The following is a 22,781-nucleotide window of genomic DNA, read 5'->3' as shown; positions in this document are numbered from 1 at the left end:
GCTCAAATCTAACAAAGGATCGAAAGGATCCCTTCCTAGTCCAATTTAGTGGAGATTGATGTATCTACCATTAGCCCAAGTCCTAGAACACAAGATCTAAGGACCGAAATCGGTACAAATGATGCCCAAGCCTTATGGCCGACTCTCTGTACAAAGAGAACCAAGACTAAGCTCAATTCTGGATTATTCTGAGGACTCCTCAGTAATGACCCCTTGACCGTAACTCTATTTATAGGATCAAGACCCTAAAACAAAATTAAGTTAGACCCCTCTTTTAAGATAAATATAAGGTAAATTGTCTCCCACAGATCGCAAGGCTTCTCCACCATGTGCATTAAGCATGTGATCAATGGCTTGGAGGGCGTCCTAGAAGGCCTCCAACATGAGTTTGACTCGGTCCTTTGCATGGTCAATTTAAAAGAACCACGCAATAGGCGACGTATCTGGTAGGATAGTGAGTTACGGGTATCGATCCACAGGGATTAGGGGTCAGTTGTTTTCTTAAAAATAATATGAAAGAGGAGAGTTTGTGAGACTATTAAACTAAGCAATTTAATAAGAATGCAATTAAAAGTGATATCAGTTTGATGGAACCTAGGGCAAGAAATTCACCACTAACAAAGCAACAAGGATTAATTATATTTTAATTCATTCTTGGATTAACATGCAAATTGGCTACAGGCCTAATAAGCATTTAAATAAATCTCACAAAAGTAATTAGGAACATCCCATCTTCTGTTGGCATGAATGTCTATTCTAAACTAATGTGGCAGGACACTGTATCTTTCCTAAGCATGGGTGATCTTTTATTAACTAGTGATCATGAAGAACAGGTTGTATAACGGTCATACTTAAAATCACCGAATTAATATGAGATGAAATAAAATATTCATTAAGAACAAAATAAAGTTTATACAACTTCAAGAATAGAAATCAAAAGTACAGAATCTTTGGACCTTTGTTAGGGCTGCATTCCAACCCCTAGTGAAGAGCTCAGGCCTTCCATGGAGTTGTGCGGCGACATCAGCAGCGCAAGGTCCTTCATTGGTGACTGGCTCTTCTCTTTCCCCTTGCGGCTCTTTCCTCTTCCCGTGGGGACTCCCTTAGCATTTCATCTTTTTTTTTCTTTTTCCACGGGAAGTTCTTCCCACAATACCAAATCGCTCTCTTTCCTTTTTACTTCGGTGGGAACTCAGCCTCCGAAGAGATTGCTCCTCTGTTTCCTGCCTTGGCCTTTTATATGCTGCACATTTCCCTATCTCCCCTCCTCTGTGGTTGTTTCGAATGGAAAGATAAGGATACAAAGTCTTTAGCTGATCTGCAGATGATTGCAATATCTAATTTGGACGTTGATAAGTGCAAAATAATGCATAAACTAATATCTTATTCATAGCACTTATCATTATTTTTAATCCGCATATTTTATAAATTTAACTAAAAAAAATATGTTTTCCTTCATCATTTCATTTTTAATAAATTATTCAAGTTTGATTCTTTTTATTATTATTATTGGTTGAGTCTAATGGATGCAGGTCGAATCAAATTCATCTGGGATAACCCCTGAATCCAAATCGCATGCACCAAATGAATTGGATCTTTCCAACCAATTAGAGTCGACCCCAATTTTCTTTTCCAGCATTGAGCTCATCCCGAACAAATTCCTTTCACGAATCTCCGTGCATCCCGTTCATGACCATATCCTCCCGAATCCGTCTCGATCAAGCTTCTTCTTCCCAGCTCATATCCCCTTCATTACCATTCAGTATTTATCAACCAAATCCCACGCTTATCCCATGAACAAAGCCAACCGTGACCAAACTCCAAGGGACAAATCTAATCCCATTTGCAACCAGCCATCTCAGGATCTTCATCCGCATTCCTTCCCCAATTATTCCCACGACGGAAATTCGCCAGCACCTCATGCGTTGCCTCTCTCCGAATCCCCTGTTCATTGTAAACATAGCCAGCCCGATAATCCCATGATTTTTTCCCACGCGTCTGGTTCAACTTCCCCCTGTTCCCAGCAGCTCCTTCCCCGAGCATCATGGAAAAGCTTCTTCCTCTCCCCCTGATCGGTGGATCTTAGTCTTCATTGGCTTCGCGAACGCAGCTTCAGTTGGTCTTTCCGAATCCCTCGCGCCCTGTGCCCCATCCTTCTGTCGCCCGATTGCCTTCTGCTGTCTGACCAACCCCAATCTCTACTCCGAGATCTTCCCAACGTCTAATAGATTGAGCTTAATCCAAACTCCCAGATTAATCCCACAGACTTCCCAGCTCCAGCCGAGATCCCAACTTATCTCCCCTATTTCACGTTCAATCCGTTCGTAAGATCCAGCTCCTCCCAACGTCTCTCCCATGATATTCTCCTCCGTGAGCATCCCAACTTAGTCCACGGTTTCCTCCCAACCATCAGCCGAATCATCTACGGATTCATCCCATCATCCAATCCAACCGAATTCCCAGTTTCTTCCCTTCCGGAATACTCCCAGATTTTCTCCCGTTCGGATTACATATCTTCCACACTCCATGTCCAAGCTTCATCCTTATCCCATAGTCAGGCGGGATGAGCTTTCCGAACGTTCCGGATTTTTCCAGCATCCTCTGCTCCCCAACTTCCCAGCATTTGGATTAACAAATCATCCTTGTCGTCCGTGATCCACCTTCATCCCAATCTAGATTCCTTCTCAGCCACATCAAGTTAACAACCGCATCCTTATCCCACCACGTCTTCATCCTTATCTGCACTCGAAATAGAGGAGGAAAAGAGGGAGTTTGCAGCCTATAAAAAGCCCAGACGTGAACAGAGGGGGTATTCTCTTTTGGGAACCATTCAAAGGGATCCGGTGGATCCTATTCATCCTTCGGAGGAGTTCTCACGGGAGATAGAGAAGGGAGGAGAGAGCCGACGGGAGGAAGGAGCCAATCATCATGAAGTCCCCCTGTAGTGCCGCTGTTCAATTTCCATGGAAGGCTGATCTTCTCCAGGGCTGGATGTAGCCCTAACAAAGGGACACGAGTTTTATATTTTATTTTATATTCTTGGGGTTGTATGAACTTATTGTTTTTAATGGATATCTTCTTTGAATCATATTTAATTTCTGGTGATTTTAAGAATGATGTTCGTACAACTGTTCTTCATGATCACTAGGTAATATATAAGATAGTCCATGCTTAGGGAAGATGCGATGTGCTGCCACCTTAGATTAGTGGTAGACATTTCATGCCAACTGAAGATGGATTATGCCCCAAATTACTTTTTGTGAAATTTTATTCGAATGCTTTATTAGGCTGTAAGCCAATTTTGCATGTTTATCCAAGAATAAATTAAAAATATAATTAATCCTTTGTTTCGATGTTAGTGGTGAATTCCTTGCCCTAAGTTTTTCCCAAACTGATATCATTTAATTACATTTTCTTTTATTAAATTGCTTAGTTTTAATAGTCTTCACAAATTCATCCTTTTAAATATTTTTATTTTAGGAAAACAACTATACCCCAATCCCCTGTGGATCGATACCCGTAATCACTATCCTACTAGATACGTGCTATTGCGTGGTCTTTAAAGTTGACTATCAATTTTTGGTACCGTTTGCCGGGATTGCTAGCATAGTTGTTTTTCTTTTCATAAAAAAAATAAAAAAAATAAATAAAAATAAAATAATAATAATATATATATATCTAAAAAATAATAATAATAAAAATATTTCTATTTTTGTTACTTTAACTTATCCTTTTTTTTCTCTCTTACTAATTTTTGGGTTTTTCTTTTTGTATGATTTGATCAGGAATCAAAGAGAGCATCTGGGACAATCAAAAAGGGAACTCACTGGAAAAGGAATGCTGTCGAGGTTTTGGCCTAAATTTTTTTCAAACATTGCTGGGGTAATTTCCTTTGGTAACCTCTAAACCTTTCTTATTTAAATTCCCTTTGTGGTGATTGGTTTGATTTTTAAATTCAAGCAAAAGTGTGAATGCATGCTTGATACTGTATACACCAATTAATCCGCACATAGTAAGGGCAATTATCCCTACAAGATAAGAACTGGATTTCATCACCAGATTCTTGCCCAAATTAGGTGAACCAATTCTCACATAGCTATCACGTTAATTAAATTAATTAGACATTGGCCCCTAGGGACATTCGAGCTCAATAGGAAGAAGATCACCGAAAGTTGCAAACCAATTTCGCTTTGTGGCTCAGTTGATGTCTGGCGCAAGCTTTGTCCTAAGGGAGACAATTCATCTGTTCGAGGCAAGTAATTTTAAGTGGGACCTTTTGCAACGCATCGTGACCCCCCCCACTTACCCTGGGAGCTTACCTGGTCAACTCAGTTCATTAGACCGGATTGGAGGCTTTAGGGTGCGCTCTCAAACCAGTTATGGAGCTGTCTAGCAATTTTAGGGCAACATAAGGATTTGATGTGATTTTTCTTTTAATGCATGCTTGATTGCACCTTGATTGATCAGAAGAATTTTAGTGTTGCTAGGGGTCGTTCCAGATCTCCTGAATTAGTACCTTTTGACCCTGAAATAGAGCGTTCTATTAGGACCCTTCGAGCCGAAATCCGTACCTATAGAACCATAGGATCTACACCACTTGTCGAGATGGCTGAAAGAGCAACCCAAACTGTTTAAAGGAGTACTTCACTCCTTCCATTTATACCTCTCCATTTGTATCTGACTACCTGATACCACTGCTGCTATGGCAGTTTGAAATTAAGTCTAGTTGTTATCCAAATGCTTCCCCTCTTTTTATGGACTCAATAATGAAGACCCATACAAACATTTAGATGGAGTTTCTTGAGATTTGTACGCACTGTCAAAATTCAGAACTTCACTGATGATGCTTCTGAAACTTAGGCTATTCCCTTTTTTCTCTTAAGGATAGAGCTAAAGCAGTGGCTTTCAATTCATTAGAAGCCAATCCCATTCTTTCATGGGCTCCAAATGCAACATAAATTCTAAAAAAAATATTTTTCCATAGGAAGAACAAACCAATTTAGGCATGCATCACGAGCTTCTCCCAATCTGACGGGGAAGAATTTCATGAAACTTGGAAAAATTTAGAGACTTACTTCGAAAATGCCCGCATCATCAAATACCCAAATGGCATTAGTGCAATGTTTCTATGACGGATTGACTGAATGAAACCGTCAGATGATCGATGCCGCATGCGGGGGACTTTCATGCTTAAAAAGCGACCATGAGGCATGGCAATTATTTGAAAACCTTAATGAAAATTCTCCTCCACCATACTTCCTCTGGCTCGTCAAGCACCCCCGGAGTTCTCAAAAGAAAAGGAACCATATATGAAAGTTAGCCAGTCCATAGGTCTATCTGACAAAGTAGATGCACTATCCGCGCAATTTGGACCAGCTAATGTCTAGAGAACAGCTTTCCAAACTTTCACAAGCACAAGTATGTACCTCTCTGTTCTAGTCCATCTCACCTGTCTTTGAGTGCCCTTCGGCAGCACAATTCCTGATTTGTGCAAGAACAAGTTAATGCTGCCCAAGCACAGTCCCGACCGGTAATGATCCCATATTCTAACACTTATAATCCGAGGTGGCGGCAACCATCCAACTTCTCCTGAAAATAGCAGACTCCCAATACTTCCCAACCTTATTCCAAAACTTTCAACCATTCTAGAATGTTCATCCGAACCGTCCTCCTGCTCACTATTCCATAATTTCAACATATCCCTCCTCCAGCACCGCCAAAAAACACAGCTTTTTGAGGAGAAAGTTGTTGAGCTCCCTTCAAGGTTTTGAAAACCATTACACAATTGGTGCACTCTCACACGCAATCTATCGCCAAGCTAGAATCCCAAATGGGGCAACTGCTAATGCACTGAACAAGCGAGAGGAAGGAAAGCTTCCAAGCCAATCAGTGAGTAATCCTAGGGGACAATACATGGCTCAAGAAAATTAACAAAATACATTCATCATGAACAAGCCAATGCTTTGACTACCCTAAGGAGTGGACGTATAGTAGACAATAGGATTGGGGAGGATAACAATAAGAAAAGTAAAGAAGAGGATAGAAATGTGTCAATGAAATCTAAAACCTTCTTCTTCTTCTTCAAGCTAGTCCACCTTCTGCCAAACTCATATCCCAAAGGCCCCATTTCCTGAAGCTCTTAATTCACCCTCTCCCTTTGGCAAAAAGGGAACTTCACTAGAGGAGATGATGGAGGTTTTCAATAAGTCAAAATCAACCTCCCGCTTCTTGATGCTATTAGACAAGTTTCCCTCCTATGCCAAATTTCTCAAAGACCTTTGTACCTAAAAGCGAAAATCTAGGACACATGTGCCTAAAAAGGTCTTCCTAACTGAGCAACGTGAGTTCTATTCTCCAACACAACACCCCACCGAAATTCAAAGATCCTGGTGCTCCACCATCTCCTGTGTCTTAGGAAATAATTTCATTGATCGAGCACTCTTAGATCTAGGGGCAAGTGTCAATCTTTTACCTTACTCAGTTTATGAGCAACTTGGGTTAGGTGAGTTAAAACCAACCTCGGTATCCCTTCAGTTGGCTGATCGATCTGTAAAAATTACACGAGGAATAATTGAAGATGTTCTTTGTCAAGGTAGACAAATTCTATTTTTCAGTAGATTTTATCATCCTTGATATGGAACATGAGCCTAATCCTAAGAAACAAATCTCCGTGATCCTTGGGCACCCCTTTTTAGCTACAGCCAATGCGAGTATAAAATTGTAGAACTGGGGTGATGAATATATCCTTTGGGAATATGAAGGTCAAGTTAAATATATTTCGTGCCTCTGATCAACCTGCAAAGGAAGTTGAGTGCTTCCTATAGACAAAATGGACGATCTTGTAGAAGAAACCCTTCCCCATATTTTGGCAGATAACCCTCTGAAAACATACTTGGCCCATTTTGACTTTGATATAGACAAGGCCATAGAAGCAGTCAACTTCCTGCCCAACAATCAGTCTTCCACAAATTTTCTTTCTTGGAGAACCCAGCATGAACCCGGTATGATTTGATAAGGATGCACTGCGTCTGGCTGAAGACGTTAAACTTAGCGCTTGTTGGGAGGCAACCCAATTCTCGTAGGTTATTTTTTGCATATTTTCTTGTCGCATTTTTTTTATTTTCTTAACAGGATCCCTCATATTACTGATGCAACTACGGTAAAATGCTTCTATCCTCCATATGCATCATATTTTTGTCCAAAATAAAAAAATATATTAAACAATAATAATAATATAATATTCAAAAAAAAACATTGAGGACAATGTCTGATCTAGGTTGGGGGGTATAGGATTCAAATTTTTAAAGGAATTTTTTGCATTTTCACCATTTTTAAGTGAATTCAAAAAAAAAAGTGAATTTCAAAAAAAATCTAATTTCTATGCCTTAGTGCTGAAATGATAATCACACAAAGTATATAAAATCTAAAAAGCTTAATGATTAGTCAGGAATCAGTCAATTTGAGTTCTTTTCATTGAAATTCTTTTAGCGAGTTGTAAGATAATTTTTACTTTGAAATTTCACAACACGTATGGCCTGCACTTCTAAGGGTTAGGTTTAACATGATGTTGTTAAGTCTGGTAGCAACCTTAAGTCCTGATGAATCATACCTATCTAATTCGCTATTAAAAAAAAAAAAAGCGAATTTAGTCAGGTACATCGAAAAGGGCTACCTATTGTCAAAGGTCAGCGGGCTTGCCAATGATGAATCCGAGCATAGGTCCGTAGGGAAGTCTTGATGCCTAACACCTTATGCCATCTGGGTGTGGGAGTGTTGACTGAATGCTCGTTACATGGAGGAATCATTACAAGAGTAAAAGTGCGTAATAAATATAAATAAACAAATAATAAAAAAATAAAAATAAAAAAAAATAAAAAAAAGAGAAAAAGAGAAAATAATATTGACCTTGAAAAAGACGATAGTGTGAAAGCCGTCGTTGTAAAAATTCGAGTAAAACTGGAATATTACAGATAAAACCCATGAGGTATTAAAGTAAACATCCACAACTCTCGAAATCCTGCAAGGTAAGGATAATTTTGAATCAGTGATTAGGTCTTATCTGACCAATTCTTGGAAACTACTAGTTTTAGCAGTATTTTGGAGAATCTAAAGCTTTAGCTTGTGTATCGGTCCCGACATCACCAAGCACCCAAGTATAAATGAACCTTACAACTCTCTAACGGAAACTTAATGACTTCAATTTAAGTTGCATCTTGACCTAGGATTTGGGCTGACTAGTAATAAAACTTTGTGTGCTTTTGAAAATTCTTGGCACTTATGCATTTGAAATTAGATTTTATAAAACAATAAAATAAACTGGGTAGAGACCGCAGTTTGTGGGTATCTGAGCCGGAAACCCTCACGAGACAAAACTCGTCCACTAGGGCCACCTAGGGGTTTAAAGCCTTATTGCATACGGTAAATGCAATCGCGGTTCCTGCGAAAGTGAGTTAGTTTTATTTTATTTTATTTTATTTTGGCTTGAGGACTAGCAAAATGCAGGTTTGGGGGTGGTGATAAGTGCTAAATAATGCATAAACTAATATCTTATTCATAGCACTTATCATTATTTTTAATCCGCATATTTTATAAATTTAACTAAAAAAAATATGTTTTCCTTCATCATTTCATTTTTAATAAATTATTCAAGTTTGATTCTTTTTATTATTATTATTGGTTGAGTCTAATGGATGCAGGTCGAATCAAATTCATCTGGGATAACCCCTGAATCCAAATCGCATGCACCAAATGAATTGGATCTTTCCAACCAATTAGAGTCGACCCCAATTTTCTTTTCCAACATTGAGCTCATCCCGAACAAATTCCTTTCACGAATCTCCGTGCATCCCATTCATGAGCCATATCCTCCCGAATCATCTGCGATCAAGCTTCTTCTTCCCAGCTCATATCCCCTTCATTACCGTTCAGTATTTATCAACAAATCCCACGCTTATCCCATGAACAAAGCCAACCGTGACCAAACTCCAAGGGACAAATCTAATCCCGTTTGCAACCAGCCATCTCAGGATCTCATCCGCATCCTTCCCAATATCCCACGAACGGAATCCCAGCACCTCATGCGTCCTCTCTCCGAATCCTCTGTTTCATCTAAACTGCCAGGCGAATCCCATGATTTTTTCCCATGCGTCTGGTTCACTCCCCTGTTTCCCAGCACTCCTTCCCGAGCATCACGGAAGAGCTCTCTCTCCCCTGCATCGTGGATCTTATCTTCATCTTCCGAACGCAGCTTCATCTCTTCCGAATCCCTCGTGCCTGTGCCCATCTTCTTCGCCCATTTCCTCTGCTTCTGAACCAACCCATCATCTACTCCGAGATCTTCCCAACGTCTAATAGATTGAGCCTTAATCCAAACTTCCAGATTAATCCCACAGAACTTCCCAGCTCCAGCCGAGATCCCAACTTATCTCCCCTGTTTCACGTTCAATCCGTTTGTAAGATCCAGCTCCTCCCAACGTCTCTCCCATGATATTCTCCTCCGTGAGCATCCCAACTTAGTCCACGGTTTCCTCCCAACCATCAGCCGAATCATCTACGGATTCATCCCATCATCCAATCCCAACCGAATTCCCAGCTTCTTCCCTTCCGGAATACTCCCAGATTTTCTCCCGTTCGGATTACATATCTTCCGCACTCCACGTCCAAGCTTCATCCTTATCCCATAGTCAGGCGGGATGAGCTTTCCGAACGTTCCGGATTTTCCCAGCATCCTCTGCTCCCCAACTTCCCAGCTTTTGGATTAACAAATCATCCTTGTCGTCCGTGATCCACCTTCATCCCAATCTGGATTCCTTCTCAGCCACATCAAGTTAACAACCGCATCCTTATCCCACCACGTCTTCATCCTTATCTGCACTCGAAACAGAGGAGGAAAGAGGGAGTTTGCAGCCTATAAAAAGCCCAGACGTGAATAGAGGGGGTATTCTCTTTTGGAACCATTCAGAGGGATCCGGTGGATCCCATTCATCCTTCGGAGGAGTTCTCACGGGAGACAGAGAAGGGAGGAGAGAGCCGACGGGAGGAAGGAGCCAATCATCATGAAGTCCCCCTACAGTGCAGTTGTTCAATTTTCCATGGAAGGCTGATCTTCTCCAGGGCTGGATGCAGCCCTAACAAAGGGACACGGGTTTTATATTTTATTTTATATTCTTGGGGTTGTATGAGCTTATTGTTTTTAATGGATATCTTCTTTTGAATCATATTTAATTTCTGTGATTTTAAGTATGATGTTCGTACAACTGTTCTTCATGATCACTAGGTAAATATAAGATAGTCCATGCTTAGGGAAGATGCGATGTGCTGCCACCTTAGATTAGGGTAGACATTTCATGCCAACTGAAGATGGATTATGCCCAAATTACTTTTGTGAAATTTTATTCGAATGCTTATTAGGCTTGTAGCCAATTTGCATGTTTATCCAAGAATAAATTAAAAATATAATTAATCCTTGTTCCGATGTTAGTGGTGAATTCTTTGCCCTAGGTTTCTCCCAAACTGATATTATTTTAATTACATTTTCTTTTATTAAATTGCTTAGTTTAATAGTCTTCACAAATTCATCCTTTTAAATATTTTATTTTAAGAAAACAACTATACCCCAATCCCTGTGGATCGATATCCGTAATCACTATCCTACTAGATACGTGCTATTGCGTGGTCTTTAAAGTTGACTATCAGACGTTGGGAAGAAGATGCGTTGGGATCTGATTGCGTGGAAGACGGCTGCTTGCTCTCATCCGGATGCAGAGAAAAAACCGAAACAGGTGAAGATGGGAGAATGCGGAGAGGACGCGTGAAGTTGCTGGATGAAGAGTTGGAATTCGTAGTAGATGGAAGGTGACCCGTGAAGCTCGGGATGCCGTCATGGATCCTGGATGGTCATCACGAACGGGATCAGGATCATGCTGAGATGCACAGAGGAAGCGGATGGGATGAAGATGAATCACGGAAAAATTGCTGGGCTGCGATCTGGATGGTTCGGACGTTTGGAAATCTCAGCTGCAGGTTCGGACGCTGCTGAAACGCGGAATGGCTTGCGGCTGAGAGGAGATGAGGATGAATGAGGATCAGTGGGTTTGTTCTTTGGATGCGGAAGAGAAACTGAAGCTTGGAACGTGAGAGGATCTCGGCTGGAATTAATCCCGAAACAGGGGAATAGGAGGAATCTGATGACGTTGGGATTCACGAATGGCTGGGAACGAATGAATCCTGAGTTCGGTGGGCGATGAAGACGGGATCCTAAGATTTGTTGAACTTGTTTCGCTGAGAGAAGATCTTAGAAGCTGGGATTTGAGGTTGGAGCTTATCTGGGAACAAGAGGAAGGGCGGACGACTAGATTGGTTTGAGATGTTGAAGATTTGCTGGGAGTGAGCGCACGGGATACTGAAGCTTATCCTTTGGATGATGGAAGCTGCGAACTGGAGGAAGGTTGGCTCGATTCGAGAGAAGAAATCTGGAAGTGAGAATCTCGGATTCCTGTTAATATGGATGCTGGAGTCAATCTGGAATGCTGGGGTGGTAATCTTTGAATTTATCCATGACTCTGTTCCGCTGAAGCAGGGGATGATGTGGAGGAAATTCGGAAATGCTGGATGGTGTTCACGGCTGAGAAGAGATGCCGGAAGAATCGGGAAGATAAGGATGAATCGAGGGAGAAGAAAGGTTGGGATCCACGTGTGGAAGTTTGGGATGTTGGGAAGAATCCGTGGCGGGTGAGGATGGATCATAACGAGATGAAGGGAGTTCTCTGTTTGTTGGACACAGGGGATCCCATGCGAATATAGAGCAAGGGAGATAATCCGTGGATTTGATTTGGCTTGGTTGGGAAGATGGGAATTGAACTGTTTGAAGTAGGGGAATTAATCCTATTCGGCTGGGAAGAGGCCAATGACTAGAATTCTCTGAGATCTGTGCAACTATAGGTGAATAGATGATATACTTGAGATCTGAGAAATAAATGATTGAAAAGTATGGGAAGAGAAGTAGGTGAATTTGTGAAGAGACGGAAATTAATGGGAAGCACTGAATTTTGGAGAAGAGTTCTTGGAGATGACTCCGGAGGATGTGAAATTGTGAAATGATGCAGTGTCAGTTTAGGCTTTACCTAATGGAGCTTGACTCGACCTGCATACATTAAGCTTAATCGATAATCAAAATTGAATTAAAATGCATCGATGAAGGTGAACATATTTTCTCATGTTTAAACTTTAATATATATATATATATATATATATATATATATATATATATATATATATATACTAATAAGTGCTTTGTAAAATAGATTTATTTATACATTATTTAGCACTTATCAGTCTTCCAGAGTGATCGACGGCCGTGGTGCGCAGCTAGCTGGGACGTGCGTCCCAGATGCATAGGACACGTGTCCCAGATGCGCGGGACGTGTGTCCTGGTTGATCGGGTCGCGCGACCCGGAAGTCCCCGTCTGGCCGAGGTTGGCTCGACCTTCGACGGGGTTTGAGGTCGGCCTGGCCTCTGGCCGAGGTCGGCTCAGCCTTTGGCGGGATTTGATGTCGGCCTGGTCTCTGGCCGAGGTCGGCTCGGCCTTTGGCAGGGCCTGAAGTCGGCCTGGAGCGAATATGGAGACTGCTCGTTGGGTTAATGGGGCTAGGTCGGGGCGCGCAAGCTGATCCCATGCGGTGCCGAAGTCGTGGATGAATCTCGTGGTTGGCTAAGGGTCGGCCGGCCATAATACACATCATTTGGCCACTTTAGCTTTCGGTTAGCACATGGTCCTCTCTCAGCTTGGCGCTATCTTGGCGTTGCTTGCGTGGGTCCTCAACAAGGCCATCCCCACATATCCGTCTGGTCTAAGACGACACTTATAAGCATCGTCGAAGGCCGCCCAATCGAGCCCGATCGACTTGAAGATATCATTTCCAAGCCCTAACCCCCCCTTTTCTTGCTCTCCGACACCCACCTATTGACCCGAAACCCCATCGATCTCCTCCTCCCTCCTCTTTGGTACGAGCTCCGCCTCCAGCCGAGGTGTTTTCTCCTCCTCTCTCCTCTTCGATGCCGACCGACCGACCCTCAAACCTCGAGTGAGCTTCACCTCCACCCGAGGATCTTCTCCTCCTCCCTCTTCTCCGGCTCCGACCGACCAGCCCTCAAGCCTTGATCGAGCTTCGCCTCCACCCGAGGATCTTTTCCTCATCCACTCATCTTCGGCGTCGACCAACCGGCCTCAAGCCCGGATCGATCAAGGTCCGCCTCCATCCGAGGTATTTGAATACTTTTCCCAATCATCTTATATTTTGCGCTACCATTTGAGCTCTTGACTCATACCACAAATACTTTCCCTGCATCAGATTCCTTCCTCTGCATTTACACTGTACGATGAGTGTTCTTTTTTTTTAAAAAAAGAAAAGAAATGAGGTCATTCAAATTATTATTCCCAAAGTTATATTTGTTTCATCTACTTGAATATTTGTTGTATTTCTTCTAGAATTGTTATCAGATTTTGATTCTAATGTTGCACTCTATGTTTCTCACACAGTTTTCCAAACCTTTATTTTCTAGAATTTGCTTTTACACCATAATAACCAGCCTACCTCAGTATCACAAAGTAGAGCTTTATCACCTACAAATAGAGAACAAGAAGAAAATTTTGGAATTACATCACATACAAATTACAAAGTCTGGGGGCTTTAAACACTTGGAGAAGGATCCCATGATCATTGTTGCTCAGAGATTTTTTTTCTTATCATATCTTTAGGCTTCCTAGCTCATCAACCTTCAGTAAAATATTTTGAATATTTCATACTCTACCATGTAAGAACCAAAAACAAGAACAGGAAGAAATTTTTGCCCTATATTTTTCCCACCAATTGCCTTAGTGATCTCTATGGCCTTCCAAGCACGAACCCTAATACGTTTCATAAATATATTTTTATTTTAGTATTTCTTCTACCAACATTGACCTGGTTTCCAAAATCTCACTATTATTCACTTTAGTTATTAAAAAAATTGACAAATTGTGTTAATGGAGGAAATTTGGGGTTTAATCAAAGGCAATCAGGTTGCAGAATGCTACTTAATACTACAATGAGGAAAAATGAGAAGAAAAGACAGTGGGATGCACTGCCTCAGACCTTGCTCACCACTAAAGAAAGCAGAGTACCATATTCAAGTCTAAAATCTAGCAGATGAAATGCAACATCCAACCTTTTGATGCTGATTGCACAAAATGTAAGCAACCATAGCTTTAAATGAGAAATTGGATCCTAAATTCTCTCAAGAAACCAACTTCTAACTTTATTTTGAGATTGTATAAATTTTAGGCTACCGAAAAAGCTTACCATATGGATTTTTCACACAACGCATCAAATTAGTTGACTAAAACCTTAACTATAATAGGCTGAACCAAGATGGCTGCTCCATTGCTCTTGCATCACATCATCTGCTGACAAGCCAGTTAGGATGTCATCTTAGAACTCTCTCACACCAAACAAGAACAGTAGAATCTTTTTGGGAATCTAGAGCTTGATAGAGAATTATAATCTTCTTGTTTTCCACGGACCAAACAGCTTTGGACCTGGGGTATCCAAAAATGTTAATAGATTCCTCAGTAAATTGCAAAAGCTATAGCATTATAGGACTGCTATTTCATAGTAAACTCATAAAGTTTCTAATTCCAGCCGCTGCTGCCTAAATCTGGGGATGGCCGTGCCCATTCAAATGAAATAGTTAAGAATTTTGAAGTCTTTTGAGTGAATTCCAATTAAGAATATACATAATTTGTGTATTAAGTCAAATAAACAATGATTGGAAACAGAAAAATTAATTAACTTTGATTCTTTGTTGTGCGTACCAGGCAACAACTTGCGCCGAGGGAAATGATTCAATTGGAGTTTCAGCAGTCTTAGGTAGGATCTTTTTCTGATCAGTCCCTGCAGTCCCAACAGCCTTGTGAGCTCCAGCAGCACGAGTCTCAATCTCAGCACGAGCTTCCTACTGATTACCCAGGAGAGGAGGTTGTTATAGATGACTTGCAGATCCAGGATAACCGATTTAAAGTTCATATACTGAGTTTTGTTACAATCTAATTATTTTGAAATATTTGCCTTCAATGTTTTAATGCTTACTTGGTTAACTTGGGCAGTTGTTGTCGTGAATTGATTTATGAGATTTGTCTAGCTTGACTTACTTTCGTATACAATATAAATATATATATATATATATATACACACACACACATGTATGTATATACACATATACATATATATATGTACACATATACATATATATATACATATATATATATATATACATATATATATATACATACATATATACATATATATATATATATACATATATATATATACATATATATATATACATATATATATATATACATATATATATATACATATATATATAAACATATATATATACATATATATATCTACATATAGATATATATATATACATATATGTATGTATATACATATATATATATACATATATGTATGTATACACATATATATATATACATATATCTATCTATATACATATATATATACATATATATATATATATACATATATATATATACACACATATATATATATATATATATATATATATATATATATATATATATATATATATGCGCGTGTGTGTATTTTCTATGCTCAATAAAATCAAGCCATTTTAAACGATTTTTTTTTAATGGTTTTAGAGCAATAGAAGTTCCCAAGTCTGCATATCTTTATACAATTTTTTCTTGCCTTTGTTTTCTTACCTTGAAAAATATATTTACTCTTTGTCCTACCATATGGTCTAATTGATATCAAACAATGAAATCTATGCCTCTTCTCCATACTATCTACACCCTTCTGATAATCCAAGTGCAGTTTTAGTATCCTATTTTTTTGATGGTGATAATTTTTCCACTTGGAAAAGAGCTATGCACTCCTTGCCAAAAAAAACAAATATTACTTTGTTGATGGATCTTTATCAAAACCATCACCCTCTCTCTCCGGTATTCAATTCTGGTAAAAATGTAATTCCATGGTTGTTTCATGGATTTTCAACTCTTTATCAAGAGACATCCATAATAGTGTTAACAGTTTAGGAAATGTGGAAGGATCTCGAAGAATGGTTCTCTCAAGGAAACGAGGCCTTGATTTATCAACTACCCCGTGACATTGACTTGCATAAACAAAGGCAAAAACCTATCAAAGCATGCTTCACCATTCTTAATGGTTATTGGGACGAGCTAGGAAACTACACAACAATCCCAACCTGTAAGTATGAAGTATCAAAGGAGCTAGTCACCATGATCGAGCGCAAACGTTCATCAATTTTTGATGGGCTTAAATGATAATTTTGTCCCCTTTTGCACACAAATCATAGAAATAGATCTTCCTAATATCAACAAAGCTTATATGTTGGTCCGTCAAGAAGAAAAACAACAAGCATTGGCTTTTTTTAACATACCTCATGTTGAGGCGATGACACTTACTGCCGAAGAAGGCTAATCCAATAGTGAGAAAAATATGAGCGAAGACAAAAAGAAACTTTATTATACTCATTTTGGGCTATCCAATCATATTAGTGAAACTTGCTACACTTGTTGGCTATTGTCCAAATTGGGCATCATGATATCACAATTCAAGTAAAGCTGGGTAGAACACCAAGCACCAAAGAAATGGACCTGCTACTTAAGTGACTCGCTCTTTTGCTGCTACTGGCACTAATATTGTTTCCTACATTGCTAGTGAGGATGCCGAAGCCTCTCTTGTACTTAGGTTAACTGCTAGCCAATACGAATAACTCATATGTCTCTTCAACCAAGATAGATAATTATATCATGCCAACTTTGTTGGTAAGTGATATTTCAACCATACTCTTCTTGAATCTGATAATTGGGTAATACATAGTGGGGCTTCAAACCATATGACATCTAATCTCTCTGATATGACAAATGTTATTGAGTGCCTAAACACCAAAACTTTTAAACTATCTACTGGCACTTTAATCTCTCACACTGGCATGGTTCACTTAAAACCCGGTATACCTCTATATGATATTTCCTGCATTCTAAATTTTTACTTCAACCTATGATTGGTGAGCAAACTAACCAATCCCTTAAATTGTGATGTTCTATTTTTTTCAACCATTTGTGTGGTTCAGGATCTTACCTCGATGAAGTAAATTGGGGTGAGAGAGATGTGTGATGGTCTGTATCACTTTGTCTAGTCATCTGCTCAAAAAGCATCATCGGCATCGCATGGTCTTTCTTCTTCATTGTGGCAGTTATGACTTGGTCACCATTCATCACTCTGTTTATATTGTCTTTTCGGTAGTCTTTCCAACATTCCCTTTGATTGCAATTTTTATTGAGAGACTTGCCATTTGTCATGACAAATGCAACACACACTAACAAAATGTGGATCATTTTTCTCATTTTTTTCCTAATCGTATGATTTCCAAAAGTATTCCAAGGATCAATCAAGCTCCCATGTTTTAAATCTATTAGCGCAACAATTTGAATGCAAAACTCCAGCAAACTTCCATGGATCTATTTTGATTGGTAATAGTAGAGTTAAACATAGATGGGCTAAGAATTACTGGTTGAGTGTTTCTTTGAATGCTTTGCTTAGTTTGGAAAGTTTGTCATAGAGATCTAGATTTGATATTGTAATAATCCAGGACCTCGCCCCAAAAAGCTAGTTGGTAAGTGTTCTTTAGATCTCTTGGCTCTTTGTAAGTACCTAAGATGTGGGACTAAATGCATGCTAGCACAAGTCCTCATACACTCTTCTCATTTAAGATTCGGTGTTTTCGCTAGAAGTACAAATCCTACGCTAGGCTAAAAGTCCCACATACGCTAGAAGTACAAATCCTACGCTAGAAGTACAAATCCTACGCTAGAAGTACAAATGCTAGCACAAGTCCTCATACGCTAGGCTAAAAGTACAAATCTATTCAAATCGAATCACCACTACTATGATCATCTTCTGGTCATGCCAAATAGACCGGTGCTGCAGTGTTTCCTAGTTCACACATTGGCTATGTATTGGGTAGATTTTGGATACTTATGAAGGACGAAGAAATCTAAATAATATTTTTTCGCTAGTTTTTTTTGGATAAGGTCCTAAGATGTTAAAGATATAGAATTATTAACCAATCTTCTATGAAGGTCATATCTAACAATATAAACCTTAAGTTAGTGCTCTTCCGACGGTGTCGAGTATATCTGCACAAGGTTGTCACCTTCCCTTTTGCAGAACCTGGAAGGGCATGTGCACTTCTGCACCTTGCATGACTCCCTTGGAAGTGCACTTCAGTCTTCTTTCTGCTTGTATTGTTAACTGGTTCATCATGTCTGCGAGCAGCATGAACTTGCAACAACGAGTCATCATCAGGGCCATCTTTGTGGGGTCAAAATAATGGTAGCATGCCATGCAGCACTACAACAGGTACTTCATGTCCTCTTCATAGCAAACATTGTAGTAGAGATTACTCGTGGAGGCCCCTTTCATGGCATTGGGATCTTAATCCCTTCATGGCAACTCCTAATAATTAGTAATGAACTGCAACGTGATGAACCAGTTCCGAGCTCAGTGCTGGCTGTTCATCCATCATCCTTCACTCTGACAAGACAAATTGTACGTCACTTAGTAACGAGTGTGAAAGTATGTACGTGTCATGCCCCGATCAGATGACTCGTATTGCACATCCCCAAGGTTCAACCCTATAGGTTATGCAAGGTATGCTCTTTTTTTTTAATTTCATGCCATTCCAAACTCAGGCATTATTAAAAGCAAATAATGTAATACATTTATCCAAAAGAATAGCCCACAATCATTAATAATAAAGTCATGTACAAATTAAATTTATTCAAGGAGAAGCTAACTAAATGTCTTCTAAACTCTAAACTTGTCACTGCTCGGCGCCAAGCCTCATCTACTCTGTTGCATCTACAAAACAAATAAAGAAGAGATAATGTACTTTACAAGCTAGTAAGTTTCCAAATCTCTAGTGGGATCAAACATAAATAATTTTTTTCTAAACATAAACAGTTTAACAATATTAAGATGCATATACCAATTTAAATTTCTTTTTTAAAATATGTGATGCATGATAGTAAATCATAAACTCTCTCAGCCTCGATGACTACGACCACAATTAGCCCTATGACAATGTCCTAAAGAGACTAGCTTCTGAATACAAAAAATATGATCTATCAGCATGGACCAATGATCAGCTTCAACTGGCTAGGCTTGAAAGAAAACTAGCTCTAAATCATATGGTCATGTTTAACCTCGTGACAGGGTAAAGAGACTAGTCTAGAGAACAAAATATGCAATCTAGGCCAATGACCAGTCTTGTTAGTTAGACTCGAATCATAGTCAAACTGGAGAGTTTTTTCAAAATATCCATAACAACCAGTTTTTTCACAAACATACTTGTTTTCAAAAACATAAGCATTATCAACAAGAATTTTAATATCTTATTTCCAAAAATAAGAAAATTATTTTCTTTCAAAATTCATGCAAAATTAAAACATGACTAATCATTGCTTTCCAAATATTATGCAGTAATAAAATGGGGATATCATCTCATTTCAATGTTGCAATTAAGCAAATAATTCATTATTTTCATTTATGCAGTAATAAAATGGGGATATCATCTCATTTCAATGTTGCAATTAAGCAAATAATTCATTATTTTCATTATTATGCTAAAACAATGATTTATGCTTGATCCATAATTTTTATGAATTACCCTTTTTATGTTCATAAATTTGATTTTTTTTTCACTTCACAAAAATCTAGTAATCTGCTTCTACCACCGCTTGAGTTTGGAATGATAAGAAAAAAAGGGTAGACCAGTTTGATGACAAACAACTAGACTTTCCATATCCACCCAGAGTTACATATTGCAGTAGCTACATAACGGTACTTACATCCACCAGGTTGCTTGCACATGCGATTTTATTGGTTCCAAGTGCTCGGTTGGCTAGCTGTAACTGGTTCATAAAATAGCTATAATAAAGTCATTATGGCATATAACTGTATAACAAATTACTGCAACCGGAAGGTTTTAGTAGGCGGTGGGTGCTGGTATAGGTTGACACAAAATCACACTAATAAAAAAATTATATATTATTTTAACATTCTTCTCAAACTTAAGATAGTACTATACGTGTCAACTTGAGTTTGGAAAGAAAAGATCGAAAGATACCAAGAGAATGAGCTTTGGTGAAAACGTCCGTAACGAGGACAAATTTCAGAGAGAAGGTAACCGAAGCTCAATGAGAGCGGAACCGCGCCTACCAAATATACTTTTGCCAAACTTCTAACAGTACAATGTGGCACACGTCGCCATTACCTCATGACCGTGCCGGCCATGCTAAGGCCCATCGAGTGGGTCTGCTGGGTAAAGCCGAAGATCTGCACGTGCATGGCCTAGAAGGAGTGGCAAGGGTCCGAGTCCGCCAAGACAACGTCGTCTAAGGCCATGGATTCGAAGGCCTCATGGACTTGCTGTTTCAAGAAGGCCTTGAAGCTAAAGCCAGAATCAGACACTACGCCAAAAAAGTAAATTTCCGACTCTTATTTGCCGATGCTTATTCCAAGCGTCGGCAAAAATTTTTCCCCTGTCAACATTTGCCGACGCTTTTTAAAAGCGTCGGCTAATGACGACGCTTAAAAGCATCGTCAAAGTTAATATGTAATTAACGACGCTTTTAACGACGCTTAAAAGCGTCGTCGGAAGCCAAAAAACCACCTCATTTTAGTCCCACATTGGCAGATCTGAAAAAAAAAAGAACTGTTTATATAGCCAAACCCAACCACTCTGCATGGATGGAATGAAGGTACCGATCGGGGAGGTTGTTTATATTTCTCTTTGTGTTCCATCAGCACCATGGAATGGAGGAGAAGATGCAGACCGCCAATGGTAATTTTCTTGGCAAATGGTAATTAGCGACGCTTTAAAGCGTCGGTAAAGGGCGACGCTTTAAAGCGTCGGGAAAGAGCGACGCTTAAAAGCGTTGCTAAATTGTAATTAGCGATGCTTTTGAAAGCGTCGAAAAATATTTTTTCCACTGTAGCATAGGCGACGCTTTACCGACGCTTTGTAAAGCGTCGGGATGGTTTCTACCGACGCTTAAAAGCATCGCTAATAGCCAAAAAAAGCGTCGCTAATGTCCAAGTTTCTTGTAGTGAGAACTTTCTTCTTCTTTTCTAGTGCTCTCACCTATTTGCTCCATTGATTCATCAATCAGGCCACCGTTGTGGCAGGAGTCCGACACGATGGTGATCCAGCAGCCCTCCGGGACTTTGTCAACGAACTCTCTGAAATCATCATCGGTGATGAGGTTCATGTCGCAGTGGCAGACAAGAGTGAGCAAGTGGTATTCCATCAACTCGGACAAGACCCAGATGGTCATGGCCCCACCTAGTACACCGGCCGAGATCTTCTTGTCCCTCCATAGGAAAATATCAGCAGGCTTTCCACCGCCCCTGACGGTGTGGACGGGCTTCTCCCTGCCGAAGAGGCGGTAGATCTTGGCCTGGACGGACGACGAGGACTGCTGTGGTTTCTCGTTGTCCGAATCAGAAGAGGAGGAATTCTCGTGGTGGCACTTCTCCGTTATCTTCTCCATCGACGACGGGATCTGGCCCTGTAAAGCTCACCCCCTCTTCTTCTTTTTCTTTACCAGAGTTGCAGGATGCGTAGATTTGGATGGGATGGGCGCATAGTGCAAATATCAGAGTCATTGGCTAGTAGTTTGTTTATCCTTTTTTGATGTCGATGAACATTTGAAAGCTTTTGTAAATGAACTAAATTGATTATTTGGACATGTCGGATTTGTCTATTTGAATTAACTAAATTAATTGTGGATTTGTTGGATTTTTGTTCATCTTAGGCCTTGCATGATCTTTAGGGCACTGCTCTAGGGCTCATGCGGCCGGTCGCGTACCGGACCCGGGTGCTGAGTTCAGGGCGTGACAGAGTGGTATCAGAGCCAGGTTAAGGTATCCTAGGGTTTAGGTTTAGGTGAGTGTGAGTGGAGAATTATGATAGAAAAACTATCAGAGCCTTTGGTTTATAATCACTTGAGATTGTAACATGAATTATATTGTAATCTAAGGTTTAAGACCACTAGGGACTGTAGCCTTAGTGGCTTTAGAGTTTGAGGTTTAAGGTCATTGGGGATAGTGACAAAGTTGAAATCCGAGCATATGTTTAAGATCACTAGGGATTGTGATAGAAATATATCATAGCTTAAGGTTATGATCACTTGGGACATGACAAATAAATTCAGTGCTTACGGTGTAAGATCACTGGGCATTGTGATAAAATGTATGCATCAGGTTTGGTTTTCGATGAGTGTGGAAGGAAAGTATAAATTGTCTTTGATATGATAAGAGAGGTTTGACCTAAGATAAGTGTAGGAAAGTCAACAATGACATATCGGTTATACCATGCTCATATATTATTTAAATGACTTGAAAGTTCAAACTTGATATAGGTTTTGATGTGATTGTACTTTTGATTTTGCTGCTAATTATTAGAGTGAGATTTGTACGTAGATCTTCCATAGTATTGGAGTGAGCTAAGAAGATTTTATAATATTGAAAGGAATGTTCTTCTGTTGCCCAGATAGACAACCCAAGAGGGGGGGTGAATTGGGTTTTAAAATAATTTTAACTATTAAAGCGTTTGTGGGTGACTAATTAATGCTTTTTACAAGATGATTAATTAGTTGCTGTGATGT

The 22,781-nt window shown here is 39.6% G+C and overlaps 1 protein-coding gene across 1 annotated transcript; it reads right to left on the bottom strand.

The window, feature by feature from the left end:
* Positions 1–9,022: 9,022 nt before the first annotated feature.
* Positions 9,023–21,665, bottom strand: LOC120108866. Its single transcript, XM_039122596.1, has 3 exons — positions 21,230–21,665; positions 13,594–13,622; positions 9,023–9,361 (listed from the first exon to the last, which is right to left on the bottom strand). Exons 1-3 carry the CDS (start codon positions 21,663–21,665, stop codon positions 9,023–9,025), a joined length of 804 nt encoding a protein of 267 aa, XP_038978524.1.
* Positions 21,666–22,781: the final 1,116 nt, after the last annotated feature.

The sequence above is a fragment of the Phoenix dactylifera genome, unplaced genomic scaffold, assembly GCF_009389715.1.
Source record: "Phoenix dactylifera cultivar Barhee BC4 unplaced genomic scaffold, palm_55x_up_171113_PBpolish2nd_filt_p 001601F, whole genome shotgun sequence".
Taxonomy (NCBI): Eukaryota; Viridiplantae; Streptophyta; class Magnoliopsida; order Arecales; family Arecaceae; genus Phoenix; species Phoenix dactylifera.
The sequence above is the reverse complement of the archived record's forward strand: the minus strand, read 5'-3'. Positions and strand labels throughout refer to the sequence as shown.